The sequence below is a fragment of the Dendrobates tinctorius genome, unplaced genomic scaffold (assembly GCF_039654945.1).
Source record: "Dendrobates tinctorius isolate UK_male_01 unplaced genomic scaffold, ASM3965494v1 ptg000038l, whole genome shotgun sequence".
NCBI lineage: Eukaryota > Metazoa > Chordata > Amphibia > Anura > Dendrobatidae > Dendrobates > Dendrobates tinctorius.
Window position 1 is genome coordinate 31,193,007 of NW_027361706.1, and position 23,628 is coordinate 31,216,634.

The 23,628-nt window shown below is 43.2% G+C and overlaps 1 protein-coding gene across 2 annotated transcripts in view; it reads left to right on the forward strand.

The window, feature by feature from the left end:
* Positions 1-23,628, forward strand: part of TMPRSS6 (transmembrane serine protease 6) — a 232,808-nt gene that overhangs the window by 131,055 nt on the left and 78,125 nt on the right. For both annotated transcript variants that reach the window (XM_073574347.1, XM_073574345.1), the window contains one exon: positions 6,560-6,764. In XM_073574347.1, the coding sequence (XP_073430448.1) occupies positions 6,560-6,764 (205 nt within the window). The remainder of the gene's footprint in view (positions 1-6,559; positions 6,765-23,628) is intronic.

Here is a 23,628-nt window from a genome sequence, read left to right on the forward strand (position 1 = left end):
GGTTCATCGGACCATATGAAATATTAGAGGTAATTAACCCAGTAGCGTTTCGGTTAAAACTCCCGCAGTCTTTTAAAATTCCTAACGTTTTTCATAAGTCCCTCCTCAAGGTATACCGCTCCCCAATTCGTCCCGTCCGGTCCCCTCCTCCTCCAGTTTTGGTCAAGGGCGCCTTAGAGTACGAGGTCCAAGGCATATTTGATTCCCGTCTAGTGAGAAACTCGGTACAATACTTGGTGCATTGGAAGGGCTACGGCCCAGAGGAGAGGTCCTGGGTCCCCGCTAGTGACATTCGTGCAAAGCGGTTGATTAGCAGGTTTCACCTCCTCCACCCTGACAAACCGGGTTTTGAGGGTCCGGAGGCCCCTCTTAGAGGGGGGGGTACTGTCACGGCACCGCCGGACTCAGGGCCTGCTGTCCCGGCCTCGGCCAGTAGGAGGCGCCGGACTATCACATCACCGTCAGACTCAGGGCCTGCTGTTCCGGCCTCGACCACTAGGAGGCGCCGGACTGTCCTATCACCGTCTGACCCGTGGCCTGCAGTCTCGGCCTTGGTCTCTGGGAGGCGTTGTGCTTCAACCCCGAGTGGTGGCGGCGATAGTCATGAGGCTCCTGCGCAGGCGTCCGCTGGACGCAGGCTTCGCTCCTCGGTCAGTCATGAAGGGGCTGGTGCATTACCATCCAGCCTGGTCCTGGGGGCAGTCCGGATGACATCATCGGGCCACGGGCCTGTAAGGGATGACCTGATCCCTCAAATACCTTGGGACTGCTCTTGCAGGCCGCCGGATATATTCTTGGTTCCCCTGCGTGTTACTGTGTGAATTGCTGTTTGACTGACTCTGACTTTTGCCTGGACTTCTGACTTTGCTTCTGCCTAACGATTCTGTACCTCTGCGACTCTCCTGGTTTATGACACTGACTTCGGCCTGGATTCTGACTCTGCTTCTGCCTAACGACTTTGTACCTCTGCTGCCCTCCTGGTTTATGACTCTTACTTTGGCCTGGATTCTGACTCTGCTTTTGCCTAACGATTCTGTACCTCTGCTGCCCTCCCGGTTTATGACTCTGGCTACGACCTGGAATCTGACTCTGCTACTGTCTACTGTTTTTATACCATTTCTGCCTGACTGGTTTAGTCTCGGATATCATTGCCTCTGTGTCCTGTATTGGAACACCTTTCTGGCGACCGTCCTGCTCTGGTCATTGCTCCTATTCAGACAGCGCCTCCTGGGCTCTGCTATAAATCCAGATCCCTGTATAGGGGTAAAGGGTCTCAGTGTTTCTCGGGGTGCTGTCTGGCTGCAGTCCAGACCGCAGGCAGACGTCACAGAAAGTATCAGTGGCCAATATTTCTTCCCTTCTTTTCAATAACAGTCATAAGCCTTAAATCGATGGAGTCAGTCAGTTTCAAATCTGTTGACAATAAGGATCAAAATTTTGGGTAGCACCAACCACAGCTCCTGCGACACTGATCAGACTGCTGACTGTTCACCTTCACTGTAAATCTCCTGTTTAAGAAGGACCCACAAGTTCTCACCAGGGTTTTGGTCCCGTGTGGAAGGGGCCGTGCCATTATTCTTTCATCTTTAAGGCTTTTTCTGGCAGCCGAGCAGTGGAGGCTTCAATGCTAAAGCTAAAGCGGAGCATTCACCTGCAGAAAAAGTATGGTTTTCTTAAAAGATGCAAACTTTTTTCTGGTGCCACTGTTTGAAGAAAGTGTCTTGCAAAAAAAAAAGGCAGTAGCTTTGGGAATTGATTTTGAGTCCATCTTCAACTTGACACTGCCCAACCAGTTTATCTTTAATAACCCTAGCCTATAGCAGTAGCCCACCTCCACCCTGCTGGTGTTTGAGTCGAAGTGGAGGTCTGGCCTCGTTACCGATCCAGCTATGGGCCCATCCATCTGGTCTGTCAAGAGTCATTCTCATCTCATCAGTCCATAAAACCTTTGAACAATCTATCTTCAGATATTTCTTGACCTAGTCTGTTTCCATTTCTGTGACTTGTTCAGTGGTGGTTGGGATTCAGCCTTCCTTACCTCGGCCATGTCTGTGAGCACCAAGCACCTTGTACTTCTGTGTCTTGTTCAGTGGTGGTCAGGTTTCATCCTTCCTTACCTCGGTCATGTCTCTGTGCAGTGAACACCTTGTACTTTTGGGTCTCCAGTGGGGTTGCAGCTCAGGAATATGACACCACTGGAGGATAATATCTTCCTGGTCACTTCACAATTGATTCTTCTCCTATTTTTGGCAATTGATGTGCGCCTTTTTTCTCAACACATTTTTTGTGACCCTGTTGAGTATTTGCAGCAAAACTTTTGATTGTTTTGTGATCGTGCCCCAATATCTTAACAATTTTAAGTGCTGCATCCCTCTTTAAGACTCATAAGAATTTGTGACTTTTCAGTCAGTTACTTTTCTTTTTTGGCCTTTTTTTGACTGAGGAACAAGGCACCTAAAAATTCTACACACCTTGATAAAGGGTGTTTCATCATTAAGCCTCACCCTCCCTCATTACAAAAATACACATCACCTGACCTGCTTCATTCAATAAGAATTCAAGTTTATGCAACATGGAAAATCTGTATAAAAATGATGATATGGTCAAAATACTCACTTGCCTAATAATTGTGCCCACAGTTTTAATATACAGGGATCACAGACGTGCAAACAAATCTGATATGACTTCAGTAGTCATCTAAATATTGTCACTGATCATCACCCATCATTGACTGAAGTAATTTTCACCTGTTTAGGCTCTAAGGCCAACCAAATGTGCCAGATATTACCAAATGTAAGCCTGCAAAAAGGTTTCTGAAAACAGAAAAGAATAGTGCCAGCTCACCGTTGAAGTTTATAGGAGTCCAGCGTGCACAGAACCACGAGCTGACCACTCATGTATAGCAAGTGCAGGCAAAAGAGGAAATGTGCCAGCTTCTGGTAAAATTTTCAGAGTAATCTTTATTCCATCAAAAAAAACAATTAAAAATATAATGGACAGGAACAGAACCAACCAACGCGTTTCGAACACGATTCTTCTTTATCAAGCTTGATGAAGAACAACCGTGTTCGAAACGCGTCGCTTGCTTCTGTTCTTGTCCATTTTACTTTTAATTGTTTTTTTGATGGAATTCAGATTACTCTGACATTTTTTCCAGAAGCTGGAACATTTCCTTTTTCCCGCAAAAAGGTGTCTGCCTTCAAAACATATATGCCTATGTACACTGACTACAGTAGGAAAAAAGTACACCTTTTAAGTATAAATTTGGTTGTTCACGTATAGACTTACATGTCAGAAAATAAACCCCAGAAGTTATGCTAAGGCTAAATAACAAACATTATTTAAATAGGTATTCCAAAATTATTAAATTGCTTTAATTAGTCAGATAATATGAAAATAAGGAAGTTTGTAACTACCGTAAATTGCTTTTTCTACATGTTTTCCTTCTCTTGCAATGAGAGCTTTTATCTTTCATAGTGCACAGCTAGTTTCCATGTGGCTGACAGTACGTAGTAGTTACATTCCAGGAGAGAAGTGAACTCATAACATACCAGTCAGCTCTCTCCAGCCGATTGATTTCAATCCCACAGTTAGCTGCTCACCAGCTTCTCCCTCAGTCTCAGCTTCTGGCAGGGCTCTTTTCAGTGCTTTAGAATTACAATCCCCTCACAACCACCATAGCATCCAGCATCACAACTTTCATTGTCCCAAGCCATGTGCTTGTTCAAATACCTTTTCATCTCTATATTGATTTATAGTGATAACAGTGTAGACTTCAAAACAAACCACTGATAGCTGAGTGTGTTACAGCAGAACTTGTTCTGAGCTTTATAGATCTACTATTACTACAGCTCTGCTACTCACCAGAACTGTCACTCAAGGAGGAGAGCCTGCCCTGCCAGAAGCCAGGAAGTGAGGAGACTGCAGAGATGTGAGTTGCTGCAGAGGCAACTTCAGAATAATATAATAGCTCAACGTAAAATTGATTGCAGTAAGGCAAAAAATAAAATGGCAATATATAACACATATGAGTATGCACATGTCATGTCAATTTTATTTAGCTTTAAAAAAGTGATTTTCTGACTTTTTTATATACAGAACATACAATTATATTATTGTCCACATAGAAAATAGTTCATATTACAGTTGAGCGAAATAATACACGCTGCCCTGGTCCTGGAATCTATCAAGTCCTCCGTTGCATCCCGTCCAGTCCTCTTCCGTATCTGGCTTTTTCGGCACAGCATCCCAGCTACCTCTGGCATTTACTAAGCCTCACCATGAGGTCATGATGTCATGTGAAGTCCAGTCACTAGCCAGACCAGATCAATACAGAGAAAATCTTTCTCAACTCCAGTTTATACCCTTACCCGTACATTTAGACAGTTTTCAAGCCCCTTCCATGTGCTCTTAGACCCGCCTTCTACTATCATTAAGTCCTTTTCACTTAATTTCTGGTTTAATTTTCCTTAATTTCTTTTTTTTATTTTTTTTTATTCTAATTTTTTTTTAATTAATTAATTTGTTTTAACTGCTTCTTGCACAGCATTGATACAAATATACAGTTTATTGCCTTGGGAATAATTATATACAGAAGGAACCAACGTTGTACATTTCAATGTGTATGAGCCATGTCGGGTATGGAAACATAATTCATCCTTTAGGTGAGATAGCTTATAATATTAAAGAAAAGATTTCATAAACTGGGTAGTAAATATTTGAGATAGATCTTTATATCAGGGACATACAGTGAAGGAAATAATTATTTGATCCCTTGCTGATATTGTAAGTTTGCCCTCTCACAAAGACATGAACAGTCTATAATTTTAAGGGTAGGTTAATTTTAGCATTGAGAGATAGAATTTCAAAAATAAAATCCAGAAAATCACATTGCATAAATTATATAAATTTATTTGCATTTTGCAGTGAGAAATAAGTATTTGATCCCTCTGGCAAACAAGACTTAATACTTGGTGGCAAAACCCTAGTTGGCAAGCACAGCAGTCAGACTTTTTTTGTAGTTGATGATGAGGTTTGCGCACATGTCAGGAGGAATTTTGTTCCACTCCTCTTTGCCAATCATCTCTAAGTCATTAAGATTTTGAGGCTGTAGCTTGGCAACTCAGAGCTTCAACTGCCTCCATAAGTTTTCTATGGGATTAAGGTCTGGAGACTGGCTAGGCCACTCCATGACCTTAATGTGCTTCTTTTTGAGTCACTTCTTTGTTGCTTTGGCTGTATGTTTGGGTCATTGTCTTGCTGGAAGACCCAGCCATGACCCATTATTAATGTCCTGGCAGAGGGAAGAAGGTTGTCACTCAGGATTTTACAGTACATGGCTCCATCCATTCTCCCATTGATGTGGTGAAGTAGTCCTGTGCCCTTAGCAGAGAAACACCCCCAAAACATAATATTTCCACCTCCATGCTTGACTGTGGGGATGGTGTTCTTTGGGTCATAGGCAGCATTTCTCTTTCTCCAAACACAGCAAGTTGAGTTAATGCCAAAGAGCTCAATTTTTGTCTTATCTGACCACAGCGCCTTCTCCCAATCACTCACAGAATCATCCGGGTGTTCTTGACAAACTTCAGACGGGACTGCATATGTGCCTTCTTGAGCTGGGTGACCTTGCAAGATTTTATACCTTTACGGCATAAAGGTTTAAAATGGTTTTCTTGGTGCCTCGAGATCATTATCAAGTTCCCCCCATGTAGTTTTAAGCTGATCACTCACCTTCCTCATGATCAAGGATACCCCACAAGGTGAGATTTTGCATGATGCCCAAGATCGATGTAGATTTGTTGATTGACAGTCATTTTGTATTTCTTCCATTTCTTACTATTGCACCAACAGTTGTCTCCTTCTCACCCAGCGTCTTACTTATGGTTTTGTAGCCTATTCCAGCTTTGTTCAGGCCTATGATCTTGTCCCTGACATCCTTATTAAGCTCTTTGTTCTTGCCCATGTTGTAGAGGTTAGAGTCTGACTGATTGAGTCTGTGGACAGGAATCTTTTAGAAAGGTGACTATGTAAGACAGCTGTTTTTAATGCAGGTACCAAGTTGATTAGGAGCGTCTAACTGGTCTGTAGGAGCCAGAACTCTTAATGGTAGGTAGGGGATCAAATACTTATTTCTCACTGCAAAATGCAAATAAATTTATATAATTTATATAATGTGATTTTATGGATTTTATTTTTGATATCCTATCTCTCAATGTTAAAAATTAATCTACCCTTAAAATGATAGACTGTTCATGTCTTTGTCAGCAGGCAAACTTACAAAATCAGCAAGGGATCAAATAATTATTTCCTTCACTGTACTATGGCAGAGTCAGACTGGGGCACTAACAAGCCCCTTTACCCCTTTACCTTTGCCATGGTATTTAGTTACAGGGCCAACATTAATTTGGATCTTTGCACTGGAAGAAATCAGATGCAAAATTGCACCACTTATGTTATAGTTGGTTGTTATACTTCCCATTTTTGTACTGACTCTGTTGTATTCCTTTCTCCTATTCTTCCGGCATTATATTGTCCTCTCTGCATCCATATCCTGCAGCCTGCTACAGGTACAACTATGTACGGGCTGGCCAAGAATTACGATTATCAGGTCCTGATTACACCTCTCCGACCTGTGTATGGCAAATACAGGGTCCTCCTGGTCACCTATTGAAACTTCGACTCAAGTGGACACGTCCCGACTGCAGGGACCGTCTGGCCATGTATGATGCAGCTGCCCCACTTGACACTCGCATCATCACTTTGTAAGTTTTGCTTTATACATATGTTGTTAATGTCTTTGGTAATGTTTTACCCCTTAAAAATTAATTGGACCAAGAATAATCAGTTAGATAATGGTCCATAGCTAATACAGATGATCTCATGTTATGGCTGTAAAGATAAATCATTTATATTTGCTCAATATTAAAAGGGAATCAATCAGCAGGTTTTTGCTATGTAATCCGAGAGCAGGATGATGTAGAGACACTGATTCCAGTGACGTGTCACTTAGTTTACTGTGTGCAGCAGTTGTGACAGAATCAGTTTTCTCTGCTGCAGATCTAGCAGAGCTCTGAATGTTGAGCACTATAACCCGGCTTTCTGTGTACATTGTATAGTGACAGAAAGCTGCTAATCAGTTCTAGGGGCATGGATGGACCAGGAGGCACAAAGCCAGATGTCCTGTAGTGATAAACTTCTGTTGTTCTTTTTTTATATTGATAGATCGGGAAATTCTGAACGTGGCGATTCCAAATATGTGTATATTTTATTTTGAATGAGGCAAAAGGGGGTGATTTGAACTTTTATATTTTATTTTTTTAGATTTAAAAAAATTTTTTTTAAAACTTCATGCATGCTTCAAAGTCTCCATGTCAGACTAGTAGATGCACTAGTCCAATCGGCTCTGCTACATACTTGCGATGATCAGATCACCTGTATGTAGCAGAAATGCTCACTTGCTATGAGTGCCGACCACCAGGCGGCGCTCATAGCAATCTAGCTATGAAAACCATAGAGGTCTGCTGGAGACCTCTGGTTGTCATGAATGCTCATCAGAGACTCGCTATCACGTGACGGGGTCACCGATGGGCAGGATTTCTGGCGCACTTACCGGAAGCGCAAGTTAAATGCCTCTGTCAGAGATTGACGGAGGCATTTAACTAGTTAACAGCCGCGGGTGGATCGCGATTCCACCAGTGGCTGTTGTTGGCACATGTCAGCTGTATATATCAGCTGTCATGTGCCCAGAAAGGTGCGGACACAACGCCAGAGCCCGCACCAAACGGGGAGTCAGACATTGGTGTACTATTATGCCCAATGCTGAAAAGTGGTTAAAAGGGGATTCATAATTTTTAAAGATGAGGGTAGACTGGAGGTCCATCAAGTGCAAACTATAGCCTAATATACAAATAACAAAAGAATGACTGGCACATCCATAGTGTGAATAGGTGCATAACTAGGAGCAGCTACCTCCATATACAATATCCAAAAAAAGATTGCATTCTATCATGCTAAGCATGTCAATGTGAAATATATGAAATATGAATAGCAATATGGCTTTTGAATATTAAGAAAAAATGAGACGCTTTGCACATAATTTGGCCAAATCATGCCTGCCCATCATCCAACGTCAAGGTGTTCTCAAATAACTGATGGGTCCCGACTCCCTACATATCAATGGCCAAATTATGTGCAAGGCATCTCATATTTTCCTAATATTCAAAAGCCATATTGCTATTCATATTTCATATATTTCACATTGACATGTGCAAGCTTTTTTTTGTATATTGCCTAATATACTGCTCAAAAAATTAAAGGAACACTAAACAATACAATGTATGTAATGAAGGCAAAACCCCCATGAAGCAAACACTGATAGCTCCATATTAGGGGAAAAATTCCTTTACGACTCCACATACGTCAGTCAGACTAGTTCACTGGATCAACGCCCCATCACAGAATCCAGTGCCCATAACCTGTAGTATTATATTTTTCAAGAAAGGGGTCCAGGCTCTCCTTGAAATTTAGTAGTGAATCAACCAGTACAGAATCCTGTGGCAGAGAGTTCAATTCACAGCCGTAAGATAGGTCAGCTCATCAATATAAAAAAACAAAAAGTTAAACCGCACCCTATAAGCGTCAAAGTCTTTAAGACCGATTTGTAGAGGCGCATGTCAAAACCAGGGAGCCCATCCTGGAGCAAGTTCCATAGCAATAGATAAAAAAGACAGCGCCTCAGACATTGGTGAAAAAAAAGCCTTACATTTTATTCTGCCTCCTTGATAAAGGTCTTCGGACCGAAACGTCGCCACAGGAGACAGTATAAAATGTATGGGTTTTTTTCTCCATTGTCTGAGGCGCTGTCTTTTTTATCTATCATCATCAATATAAGACTGGTATCACATTTGCGGGTGGAGGGCTGCGGACTTCCTCTGTGAAGCCCCGCTCCCGGCCGCGCCTCCTCCGGTCAGCTCCACCTATTTCTGCATGAGGCTTCATGCGGCCTGCATACTTATCTTTAACGACGCATGCGGCAGCATCCACATACTGCTGCATGGCCTGCGTACCCAATGTTTAAGATAGGTACGCAGGCCGCATGAAGCCGCATGCAGAAATAGGCGGAGCTGACTGGAGGAGGCATGGCAGGGGACGGGGCTTCACGGAGGAAGTCCGCAGCCCTCCGTCCGCAAATGTGAAACTAGCCTAAGATTGTGGGGGTACGATCAGTTATTCAGCTCATATCTATATTGTGGAAGACACCTGAGCAGAGTACCCCACTGATCAACAACCACCAGATATATGCATGTATTGGAAATCATAAATGAAAAATCCCAGTGATATAGTTACCAGGCCCTATATATGCACCAGACTTTACAAACAATACTAATGTTACAAAGTGCAGGTGCTGGGTATGTCACCGGAACAAACAGACCAACAGTTAAAGGGAGGTTTATTTACAGGGATTAACACTGGCAAAATAACAGTGCAAGTATTGGTAATATGAGAACAAGTTCTAAAACAGGCAAAAGGCATAAACAGTATTAAACAGTATTAGACGGTGTTTTCTGTGAAAGAACTTATCAGTCTGAAGGGGACTTGCTTGAAGGGTCGAACTTCTTCCATGTTGGCGCTGAATCACCAGCGGCACTTGTCGTCTAAAGTCTCTCTGTACTCTGTGGTCTTTAATAATCCCCAGCCGTGGTCTCAGGGGTTACTGCAGGAGCCAGAGGGGGTACGAGGCAAACAGGATCCCCCTGCTCTGTGTCCGTTGCTCCAACACTACTGTTAAGTCTCTCTAGAGGAATCAGGGGCTCTGCACTAATACCGCGTGTCTCTGCACAAGCCACTTTCTCTGCACGGGTTTCTGTCTCTGCACGGGTCACTATCTGCATGGGCGGCTGTCTCTGCACGGGCCACTATCTCTGCACGGGCGGCTATCTCTGCACAGGCCACTATCTCTGCACGGGGCACAGTCTCTGCACGGGGGTCAGGACACACCTCAACTGTCACTGGAGACTCCGGCTTCACGTAGTCACGGGCTACGGTCTCTCTGTGCATTCCCATGGTCTTTGCCTTCTGAACAGGAGCTCTCTCTCTACCCCGGTCTGCGGCTGCGTCTTGTCCTGACCGCTGCCCATGCTGCTCTGAGGTCTACACAGGTGCTTTTCCCACTCTCTGCCTGGCTTCCTTCCTGTGCAGCATCACTTCCTCCTCCCCTCTGCTACTGACAGGCCCATGATGCAGTCGGTCCAGGTCCAAGAGTCTTCCCCCTGGCAACCCTACTGCGCAGCTATATGGTTCCGGGCATGGAGCAGAGGAGGTAAAACCTTTCTTGTCCTTCTTATGCTTCACCCCCTTACATTGACATTTTCAGTAGGCACCAATGACTGTTCGATTCCCTACTGAAGACCATCACAGCCTAGATATTATAGCTGGGCAACATGAGATCTTACCAACTGAAAGGTGGATGAGTATAGTGATTAATAGGCAAAATCTGTTATAAAATGAATTTCCCTTTAAAGGAAATTGTTCAGCACATATCTATATTGTGGAAGACACCTGAGCACCGTTTGGTAAGAAAACTGAACTTTACATCTATAGAGCGGTTCAGAGGAAACTACGTTGGTGTGAGAAATGAAATTGTCTTAACCACCATTGCCGTGACAAAGAAAGTTCCTAAAGTAAAACCTAAGAACTTTCTGTTCACCAGAAACATGAATGTAAAGTGGAACTGATGTTTCATTACTAACTATACTCACCTAATTGTTCATGTAGCATCAATGCCTACAATATTATTTCAATGTTATTCTTATTTCTTAGCAAATCCAGTAGTATACATTTTTATCTTTTTCCAATTACTAATTTGTAAGGAATTTCTTCAAAGTCTGTTACCCTTTTCTGATGCGGGTAGAATATTTATTTCTTTTTTATCTCCTAATTTGTTAATTTAATATACTTGCTTACTGCTATGTTGTATCCCATGATGTAACTTGTACAATCTCCAATAGGGCTCCAACTATTAAGTTTCAAGTATCAAGTGATAGTATTGGTCGTAAGTTAAAGGGACATTTTGTGCCCCCCCACCCAACTTTCAACCTCTGCACCCACTATAGTTGAACCCCTGGACCTAACAGATTTTGCTTTGTATATTTGCCAGTACTGTTGCAGTCGTGTGCACTTTAACCGCGAACTCACCAGGAGCAGGGACAAATATTGCAAAGCTATTTCCATGAAAATTTTCTTAATCATACAAAACCCCACTTCCACAAAATCTTAGCCCTTTCACAAAATGACCTGCTTACACTGTTTCAGTGATCTTCTCACTAGCTCAGGAGAAAGTGTTAACGAGAACAAGGAAGCTGATATCACTATGTCATGCTGATTGAATTATAAGACCAGACCGATTGCTTTAAATGGGGAATTGGGCTTGAAATTGTTGTCTTCTTCTATTGACCATGGTTACCTCCAAGGAAATATGAGCAGTCATCATTGTTTTGCATCAAAAGGGCTTCACAAGCAAGGACATCGCTGTTTGTAAAAACCATTTCATCAAGAACTTCAAAGAGAGAGGTTAAACTGTTGTGAAGAAGACTTCAGGACTCCAAAGAAAGTCCAGCAAGTGCTAGGACCTTATCCTAAGAGGATTCAGTTTTGGGATCAGTTCAACACCAGTTCATAGTTTGCTCAAAAATGTCATCAGGCAGGTGTCAGTGCATATGCTCGCATATCACGACAAACACTTTTGGAGGCTGACCTAGTGTCAAGAAGGGAAGCACAGAAGCCACTTCTTTCCAAGAAAAAAATATCAAGAACAGGCATTCTACAGGAAGTACAGGGATTGGGTTGCAGAGGACTGGTATAAAGATATTTTCTCTAGTGAAGCCCCTTTCACACTGTTTGGGACATCTGGAAGAATGATTGTCTTGAGAAGAACAGTGAGCGCTACCATGAGTCCTGTTTCGTGCCAACGTTAATGCTTCCTGAGACCATTCATGTGAGGGCTTTACATCCATAGAGGGGGCTCATTCACAATTTTTCTTAAGAACAAGGCCATGAATAAAGAATGGGATCTAAACATTGTCCAAGAACAATTTCTTTTGTACAGCTTGATGGGCCACCATGTCACAAGCAAAAGTGGCTCGTTGAACAAAACATTTAAATTTAAGGTCTGTTGAAACTCCTCAAATCTTAGTCCCATCAAAAACCTCTGGTTAATCCTCAAAAAGTTGGTGGACAAACAAAAACACAGAAATTGTGATAAACACCAAACACTGTTTAGGCAAAATTGTGTTGTCATCAGTCAGGATTTTGCCCAGATGTTGATATCCCGCTGCCAGGGCAATGGGAAGAAGTCTAGAAAATTGACACTATAACAATTGAGTCTTTGCATAAATTTGTTGTATTTGCCAATAAAAGTTTAAAAATGTATGAAATGCTGATAATTGTACGGTACTTCAGTGACCATAGAAACATCCGACTAAAAAATCTAAAGACACTGAAGCAGAAAACTTTGTGAAAGCCAAAATTTGAGTCAGTCTCAAAACTTTTGACAAAGACTTGTATAGCTGCCAAACAATCCTGGAAAATATGGGCTAAAAGAAGGACAAGAATATCATAAAATCAGCCAAAAAGTGGATCATAAATCACAGACAGCTAAAAATATTTAATGAAGGTATCCACAATGATAAAAAAAAAGCTTCACAGGGAAATCCACCTCGTTATAAAGGGAATAATACAAAGGAAGATAGGTATTAACATCAGAGTATAATCATTATATACATACAATAAGTTCCTTACAATGGAGGATCAGGTCAGCAAAGTAGGGCCCAGTAAACATATATGAATGAATCCATAAAGTTATGTGTGGCTTTAAAGAGCCCATTTAAAGAATGGTCAATCTTTATGTTGGTTATGCACAAGTTGTCCGGGGTTGTCCGGTTTAAAATGAAAAGTCGGCAGTCACACAGAGTGTGAATCCTCCCATCATACACACTGGGATTCACCGTTGCTTGCCCAAGGAACAGCGGTCAAGTATGCAATAAGCTAAATACCAGCTAGAATCCTCCTAGTGAGTGCAGCCTCACTGAAACGCTAATTTTAGACCTGACAACCCTTTTAGACCTTGACATGTCCAGTGAGAATCTGTGTCAGTAATATGCAGGGCAAATCTTGATCCATCTCATTATAGAAACAGACCTAACAGGGGTGGACATATCATTGGTGTAACAGGCACCCAAAAGAGGTCAGAGAGCCCATTTCCACCTCCAAAGTTGGTGGAACTCTGCATTATAATGAGCTGTTGGGCTGCAAAGGGCCCATATACTGTTCTTACACAGGAGCCCTCCTTTGACTGTGGCCACCAGAAGATCCTAGTAAATATTTTTGTCAGTCTTCCCAAACATTTGCTGCTCAGATGGAATGTAAACCACTTACTGAGGAGACCATGAGTGAGTCTACTGGAAGCAGCTGATCAGAGTGCTTCCTGGATTCCTTATGGACCCCACTGATCTGCTGAAGCAAAATATTATGGACCCAATGCATCAAAGCAATCACGCCAGAAACCTGGTATAAAAGCTTTCAAAAGTCACAAAATTTAGGCGCAACTCAGTGCTGCACCTAAATTTCGCAATTTCCGGCGTCTTCATACTAGCTCTTCCCAGTTCCACCATAATGGGCAGTGGGATCTCAAGACATGAGACTTATGCAGAGACTCATCTTGAATGAGCCAAGGTGCGCATGATCAATCTCTGCTCTGGTCATTGTCTAGAAGACTGCCGCAAATAGTTGGTTAAGAAAGAGAAGAGATAAATCTACTATATAATTGTCTAATTTGGTCTGTCTGTCTGTTTGTAACAGAAATCCCGCGTTGCTGATTGGTCGCGCCCGGCTGTGACCAATCAGCGACAAGCGCAGTCTGGCCGGGAATCCCGCATCGCTGATTGGTATCGGCTGGCCGCGAATTGGCGCGGAATTCGAACGACGCATGCCACCCCTACCGTTGGGAGATCAGCGGTTGCCACAGGTCATCTCCTGCCGCACGGAGGTCAGCGGCGACGCAGCCGGGAGATGACCGGCGCTAGCCTGATTGGTCACGGCCGGGCGCGACCAATCAGTGACAGGTGCAGTCTGCCCGCGAATTGCCGTGGGATTTGAACCACGCTTTTCTGATTGGTCACGCCTGGCGACCAATCAGCGATATTTGCACAGAATTTAAAGGCCCCGTTTCACATAACGAGATGGCTGAAACGTCACAGATTTTGTGACGCAATAGCGACCTCGCCAGTGATCTCGCTACGTGTGACATGCAGCGGCGACCGGCCCCCCGCTGGATATCGCTGATCGTGCTCGAATGTCCTGGGCCATTTTTTGATCGTCGGTGTCCAGCTGGCCAGCGCGCATCGCTGTGTTTGATGACGTAACAACAACAAGCGACCTCATTGAAGCATGTGTATCGAGGTCTGTATTGTCAGAATAGCTGCTGTGTAACAATGTCCCAACGACCGCCGAGGATCGCCGTATCATTGCTGCGCCGTTGAATAGATCTGCCTGTCTGACAGCTTACTAGCAATCATATAGTGACTCTCCAGCGATCCTTACCAGGTTGTATCGTTCTCAGGATCGCTGGTGCATTGCTAAGTGTAACGGTACTCTAACTCTCACTCACAGCGCGTAGTTCACTCATCTTTACTGAACATATTCTAGAATACCCGATGCATTAGAATCGGGGCCACATCTAGTTTTTATATATGCATACAAGAGACCAGGTGATCAACAGTGTTCTCTAAAAGCCCTGGAAAAGAAAACATTAAAACAATATACTAGTATGATTAATAAGTCCAGTTGGCCTGGCTACACACATTGCGGACACGAGGTGGTAGACTGCCACATGGGCAGGAGCCGTGCAACCCAACAGCATGCAGGTTATGATGAACTACTATTATCGGATGCTGCAAGTGCATCCGATGAGACCATGCGCACCCATGCAAATCTATGGATGCGTGTGAAACGTTGGACTGCAGTCGGATGTCAGTTGGACTTTTTGATACTTGCTTGTCTCGGTCGGGGAAATGTGACACCATCCACTTGCACTATGCTGCCATGTAGAAGTTGCATACTGTGATTTTGGGTCATGCATGAGACTGTGTCTCAGCCAAAGTCTCCATGTACCCCCAACATAACGGTGGCTCTGCACAGCTTCCAGATTGTTTCCAGCAAGTTTATTGCCGCAGATTGGCCAGTTTAAATGCACCTTTACAGTATTACTGTTATCGTTCATTCATTTGTGCACGCTGATCCCCATCATGTCATCACTGGAGAATACATGCATTCTCTCTACAACTTTCATTGAGCTTTCATTCAAGATCATTCAGAATATCCTTCATTTTCTGCATTGTTCAGATCTTCTCTTATGACTCATCTGCTCAAAGCTTTTAAAGTCATTGTCGTCCATTTTATACAAATGAAGAGAGTGGTATGAAATGAGGAGATATGGAGGGGATGAGATTGCGGCTCGGTTGGCTATATATAACTATTGTATGGCCACACAACGTGTGGCCCATTATGTATCCTTCCATTATCTATTGTGAAGCAGACGTAGACTCGCTCATTGTAGCTCACTGAATGGAAACTTCTCACAAACAAAGCTGATTTGATTCTGTAGTTAGAGAGGTATTCCCATCTCCAAGATCCTACTCCAATATGTAGTAGATGTAATAATAATAATAACATTGGCAAATACCTCCAATTAGAAGTGTCGTATAGTTTTTCTGATTCACTATGTCTCTTTCCTCATGTGTAGGTATTGCAGGATGTTAGGTATTCATGGTTATGACCACTAGCAACTAGCTAACTCACTGTCAGGGCTGGTGCCAGCACCCAGTGTGCTCGGGGACACCTGCGCACTATGGGGGCCCAGTGCCGACACCTGCGAATGGGGCCCCCCGCTTGCCCGGTGCCCCGGCACTTACAATACTTACCTCACCCCGTTCCTCTGCAGTGGCATCTTCAGTGTCTCCTAACTGTGACAATTCAGGTTTTTTATGTTTGGAGCAATATATGGAGCATCATATATTGGGCCCATTATATATGGACCATCATATGGGGCCAATTATATATGGGAGCATCATATGGGGCCCATTATATATGGAACATCATATGGGGCCATTATATATGGCACATCATATGGGGCCCATTATATGTGGAACATCATATGGGGTCCATTATATATGGCGCATCATATGGGGCCCATTATATTTAGAGCATATGGGGCCCATTATATATGGAGCATCATATGGGGCCCATTATATATGGAGCATCAAATGGGGTCCATTATATATGGATCATAATGTGGAGCCCATTATATTTAGAGCATTACATGGAGCCATTATAAATGGAGCATCACATGGGGCCCATTATATATGAAGCATTATATGGGGTCCATTATATACTGAAACATTATATGGGGCCCATTCTGTATGGAGCATTATATCGGGACCATCATACTCTGTATGGAACATTATATGGGGCCCATTATGTATGGAACTTTATATGGGGCCCATCATATACTGTATGCAGCATTATATGGAGAAGATTATGTATGGAGCAATATATGGGGCTCAATATACTCTATAGAGCATTATATAGGGCTCATTATACTCTATAGAGCATTATATAGGGCTCATTATACTGTCTGGAGCATTATATGGGGCCCATTTTACTGTATAGAGCAATATATGGGGCCCATTATACTGTATAGAGCAATATATTGGGCCCATTATACTGTATAGAGCATTATATAGGGCTCATTATACTCTTTGGAGCATTATAAGGGACCCATTATACTGCATGAAGCAAAATGGGGCTCATTATACTGTATGGCGCAATATATGGGACCTATTATATACTGTAGTGAGCAATATATGTCGCTCATTATACGCTATGGAGCAATATATATGGCTCATTATACAGTATGGAGCACTATATGGGGCTCATTACTCTCTATGGAGCAATATATCATGCCCATAATACTGTATGGAGGACTATACTGTCCGTTTTCTGAGCTAGTGTAGAATTTACAATAGAGGCCATGTAATGTAAGAAGTAAGTGAAATCTTTGGCATTGTATTATACCTATATTTCTCTGCCGTATCTGTGCATCATGAATTGTGGTATGTGTTAAAGGGGCCCACTGAGACTCTATCGCCCGGGACCCATGAATACCCAGAACCGTCCCTGCTGTCACTATATCAGTGGGTGCAGCCATGGATATCTAAGGTCCTGCAATGCCTGCACATGGGGAAAGAGACCTAGAGAATCTGAAAAACTACTGTATATTACATTTCTAATTGGAGATATTTGCTAATATTAGTATTATTACCCCTGCTATATATTGGGATAGGATATTGGAGATGGGAATACCCCATTAACTCAGAAAATATTGACACATCCCTGATGGTGGGCCGACAGCTTGGCTACCCACTAGCCAAAATCTGAGTTATACTACATGTATTTGGGCAAAAGTCCTGGGACACATGTCCTGAAATAAGACGGCCCATAGTACATGATGTTCTGGGTTGGCAATTTGACTTTTATTTTTTTTCCTGGACAACTTATCAAACCATCACAGACACTCAATATTTTTTATGGACATATTGAAGAACCCATAACAAATCATTAAGAGTGTAATTCATACACGTCTACAGCCCATAATTGTAATAAGAAGACATCCGTTGCGTTCACGGTGAACTATAACATGAGGATGATTATTACAAACAACATAATCTGAATAAGTTTCATCAGCCTTAAAAAATATCACGAACGTCTTGGTTTTTTTTTTTTTTGAGGACAGGACAAAAAACTGCTCTATTTGTATGGACTGTCTTGGTATTTCTGGAGAGTTGGCAACCCTGATGATGCCTTCAAAAATGCACCCAACGCACAGCAGATACCTCTACAGTGACTTCCTCCATGGTAACCTCCATATGCACAGAATATTGAGTCCACAGTGTCCCAGCAATATACGATGCCCTTATAGTGCCCACACACATTATGCCGTCACCACAGTTCCCATTACAAAGCCTCAATAGTGACCCCTGACCCATAAAATGATGCCCCCAATCTTTCCCCATGCACATTATGAGACCCCCAGTGACACCCAGTTCAGTATGATGGCCCCCACAGACTCCTAAAACTACTGACTGATCACAAAATAAAAACTACTCACCTAGCCCCATTTCCCCAATGCACTGCTTTGCTCTGTGCATTGCGCTGTCCGAAGCTTTGTGCAGCGGGTACGATCTAGTGGTGTCATCATGCCTGTTCTGCTGGGACTCATACTCACAGACAGAACGGAGGACTCAATAGAAAAGGATGCAGATACTATTGAAATGGTGATACAAGGCGGGAAGTGAGAGACATGGTGTACCAGGCTAAGTCAACTCATGGGCCCCATAGCAAATGCGTAATATAATGCTATTAGCAGTACATAGTATATCTTTGACTCCACACCTTCTCTGACATTAATATCATCACAGAAACTGTGCTCCAGGAGCTTTATAGAGGAGCAACAGGAATGCAGGTGACTCCATTCTTATGTGATGTCCATGTACATGAGCATCGGTTGTCCTGAAGAAGCACCTCTCATAAAGGCTAAAAGCATCTCTGCAACAATTTTCATCCCTCCAATGCATCTAAAATCTAAAATAAAAGATAAAGCAACTAGGTAAATAGTCCTTCAACCTAATTAAAAGTAACTTACTGTTTGCAAGCCCTGTATTTAGTCTGATTCGTCTGTCGTTTTACATCCATGGGTCGTCGACTTTTTGCTTTCTACTCAATGTGATGTATGATTTGTTTGTATTTTGTGAGATAGCGCTCACTGAATATGTTGGGGAACACTCACTCGGCAGCAAATCAGCAATAGAGAAATAACATAAAACATAACTTTTAATAATTAATGTAAAAGCTACCAAAGATAATAGTGCAAGTAAATCACTAGATCAAATGCCACAGATCATAATGGGGGTAACTGTATAAGTCTCTGTAACAGATTACTACCAATATATAAATATGGCTATTCCAAGTCCAAAAATTTGAAGAGATTGGACCAAAAAGATACTTGGACTAAATCAATGAAAAAAAGGCCAAGTAAAAAATGAACAGTTTCCTTATTAGAGGAACTAAAAAGACCTCTACCCTGTAAAGGTTATCAAGGAATATGCCTATTCATGTATATAACAAAGACATCAAAATAATAAGGCCATCAACATAATGTGAAAAGGAAAGATCTCACCACATGAAGATGGAGGATGTCCAGGATCAGATGTCCCATCAGAGTCATATCAGGTCAGGAAGAAAAGGGGGTTCACCCTATACAAGCCCTGTTTGAGCTACAAATTCTGACACCCATGACTCCCGCCCTAACAAGGGCAGTCCACATCTAATCCCTATAAACCATAGCCCTACAAAGTCCCTGTGCATCCCGACGCGTTTCGTCACTTAATGACTCTTCAGGGGACCTATTAGCACAAATTGGGCATCATCACAGAGTATACAGGCTGCCTCCTAAGATGACAATGGAGTGAGGCAGACTGATGAGGAGGGCACTTAAATAAACTGCCAATCAAATAGAACACATCCACCTGAGATGACTTGGAACGCACGCCGTCCACCATTACCCCTTATGGGACGCAGGCACATGATGAGTGTGTTAATAAGAAATGCCAACCTCCTATACCTCATTCAAATCTAAGCAATGGTGTGTAAACGCCGGCGCATCCCGCGGCAAAGGCCGCCCTATTTCCGGTTGCGTCATACTGCCCAAAAGCAAGATGGCCGCCACACTTCCGGTCATGCGCACTCGTCGGCGCCAGCAGGAAAAATGGCCGCCATACTTCCGGTCATGCGCACTCATGTTTCATCAGTGCCAGCAGGGCGGAAGTAAAACATGCGACAAGGGTCGCAATACTGCCAGAAGGCAATATCGTCATGCGCGCTTAAATCAGTCCGTGAGCCGATATTAAACAAGCGGATAGACAGATTATGCATCTCTAAAAGGCCTCAACCACAAAAATCATGGGATGGATATTGTCCAAATCCAAAGGCCTCAAAAGAGCATTACCAGAATCAAAATAAAACAAAGGTGGAAAATAACAAAAATTCAAACTCAGAATATACAAACACTCACTCGGCAGGGGGATTACGGCACACAGGAACGATTTTCCATTTAAACATTCTATTCGGTTTATTTACACAGCATAAACTGCATAAAGTATAATCCATTTCTTTACATCAACGGAACCTGTTATGGCCACCAGTCTGTTCCAATAGCAGATACACCTGTCTGCCTTTCCTACAACCCCCTTGTCCCGAGGTTACCTTCCAGGAACTCCGCTCCACACGATGACTTCTTGTCAGTCCTGGTTAAGCTGCCTTACTGGGATCACTGACCCGTACAATGACTTTCTCGACAAGCTCAAACCCGTCAGTTCCAGACCCTCAGAAGGATGGTAGCTTTCCCCAACTCAGATAGCCGTCACAGACTCTGCAGGCACATGACCTCCACCATGTGCTTTCCTGGAAACCTGTACTCTTGCAGGACCTTCCAACACAGAGACCATATGACCAAACAACAGTCTCATTATATCCTATGAGACACACCCATTGATGGGAGGTGTGTGGTTAGCCAGACCCGCCCATCTCTCCAGCTAACCTGCAAGCCCAGTCCCTTTTAAACTAAACAAGGCTCGTGGAACTACAGGTCCCAGAACAACATTCGAGGCTTACAGCACAGAGGACCTCCGCCTCTGCGACACATACCGGCCATTCACAATAACGCCGGTCACTGTCTCACAATTTAGATTAACCAATTATTGAGCATGTAGTAACTCTCGTTTCCTACAAATCGATTTTTCTAAACTGGCTGACTATCACCCCCGCTCGTTCGTCGGGTGAAATGATCCATGGATGGACATTTGTTGCCGAGTACATTGAAACTCTACGCACACAGAACGATCGCATTAACAATCATTCTGTGCCAATAAATGTGCGGTTGGCCTTTCTTTTGGCCTTCAATGTGGTTGATCAGCATTGCCGTGGGTCAGGCAGTCTAAATGCACCCTTAGAAAGGAGTAAAAGACAGAAGGAAGGGAGAACAACTGCAGGCTCGGACTAATATATTCTGTAATCATGGAGATACATAGGACTGCACAAGAGCTGTAGACAATTTTAATGAAGACTACAAAAAATGTTTTAGCTTTCAAACACAATGCAGATTCATTGCAAAGATTAAAATATCGTTTAAAGGCCAGGAATGTGCAAATATTTATTTATTATTTTATATCAATTTTATTTTATACTGCTTTACAACTCTACAGAAATTTATTCCATTTGATTTTTATCCTTTCATAACATTTAATTGAAATTCAATTGGATTCGCTTCCGTAAAATGCCATTGTGAATATAAAAGTGACATTATTTTTTAATGACTAATAGAAGAATTGTAAAATAATTGCAAACAACAGGCAGCGCAGGCGTCCTGGGAGGAGGCCCACCTGTATACAGCTATATGTCACACACACTCAGAATTCCCGGTACACGCTGTTCTTGTCTTTGATGATATTCATGACTATAATAGAACAAGGTTACATATGTAATGGCCGCAGTAACAATACATGACGTTCCCAGTGCAGCTACACTTATAGAATTAGATTGCAAGGTGACACTCTTGCTCCCCCTACTGTACACAATAAAATAAGCCCAGGATGGCACCATTTACTGTAGAGCCATCCACCATGAACACGCCTGCAGCGTTCGTTCATTTTATAAATTCATTTGCTACTTTTTTTGTGTGTTGCAAAGTATATCCTAAGAGGAACGGTTAAAGGATTTGAGAATGTTTAGCTTGCCAAAAAGAAGGCTGAGAAGATTTAATACCGGTCTACAAATATCTGAAGGGATGTCACAATGTAGATCATCCTTATTCACATTTGCATGTGGAAACAGGAGAAGCAATGGAATGAAACTGAAAGGGAGAAGATACAGATCATATATTAGAAAAAACTTTTTGACAGTGAGATGATCAATAAGTGGAAAAGGGTGCCACGAGAAGTGGTGAGTTCTCCTTCAATGGAAGTGTGACACCCCAGAGTCCGGTTGTCACAGTGACATTGCCTCCCTCTAAGGGGTGAAGTCATGCCTGAAGACAGGAGGGGGCTCCCATGCCAGGTAACACAGATTACATGACAATTCCTGCTGCAGGTCAAAAAGGGAAGCTTCCTTATAAATTCTGGCCAGCAGATGGGGTTAGTGAGTCAGTAAGGAGTCAGCTGCAAGAGTAAACAAGGGAGTTGTCATGGAAACGGGAGCAGCTTGAGCTGATAACAAGATAGTTAGACGGTTGGAGTTGATCTGTGAAGAGGGAAAGGACAGGAGCGGAGACAAGAGGCTCTGGGGGAACTAAAATTGCATATAGGAGACCCCAGAGTGAAGCGCTGAAATAAAAAAGGACGCTAGAGTCCTTGGCTGGGCAGGAGCGGTACGCCCTGACAGCTAAATCTGGAGTACAGGGGACTGCAAGTTACTTGGCGACACTGAACACCTGAAGGCACAGCAGCAGATCAAGAGCCCAGGGCTGACAGTGAAAAGGACAGTACCCGTGATATAGGCTCACGCTGTCAGCCATACAGGTTAGAAACCATCACGCTGGAGAGGGTCTCAGCTTAGTTACAAGCAGCAGAGACCCGAAAACAGAGCGCAGAAGAAAGGTCCCAAACCCCACCTGGCAGAGTAGATCCCCTGAATGCCTCCAGGTGAACCGGACTCAATCCATCATCTGTATGTGGTACCCCGGATTGCAACCACTTGCAAGTAAAAGGTAAAGAAACTGCACCTCTCTGTGTCCTTCTCTTATTCTCTGCACCCCAACGTTCACCACCATCTGAACAATCAATCAAATATATTTGCCCTGGGGCCCCGCTCTACACATGGGGAGCTGAACCATCTTTGCTGCGTCACCATCAGCCCCAGAGGACTAAAACCGCAGCGTCGGCCACTCATTGCCGAACACCATGGGTGGCGTCACAATTAAACATCACACAACTTTCCACTATTTAATTAGTGGACACCCAGGGCCACGGATCGGGTCACTGCCACCGTGACATCCCCTTCTAAGAGCCTGACCGGCCCAAACCAAGTATCCTAAGGCCCTGCGGGGCGCTCCAACCAAACAGAGGCTGGACAGACTTCTGTCTGAGATGTTCAGTGAATCCTGCATTGTGCAAGGGGTTAGACACGATGATCCTGGAGGTCCCTTCCAACCTTAACATTCTACAGTATGATTCTATGAACTGCAGAACTCTAACTAATTTGCCACCAATCAGAGCCGCGGTGTTTCTCGCGATATCACACAGATGACAGCATGAGAAACAATGGATATTTGGGCCCCCCATCTGAAAGCCATTTGGGTTCGAGTTTGGATACCGTTCTGGTACCCAAACCAAACTTTTTTTTTTTACCCGCCGGACCCAAACATCCGCAGGTTCACCCATCACTATTCCTTTTGGCAACAAAAACGAGGCAAAAACTGATATCTGCGTTTTTGCACTCACCCATTTGTTTCCTGTGGATGAA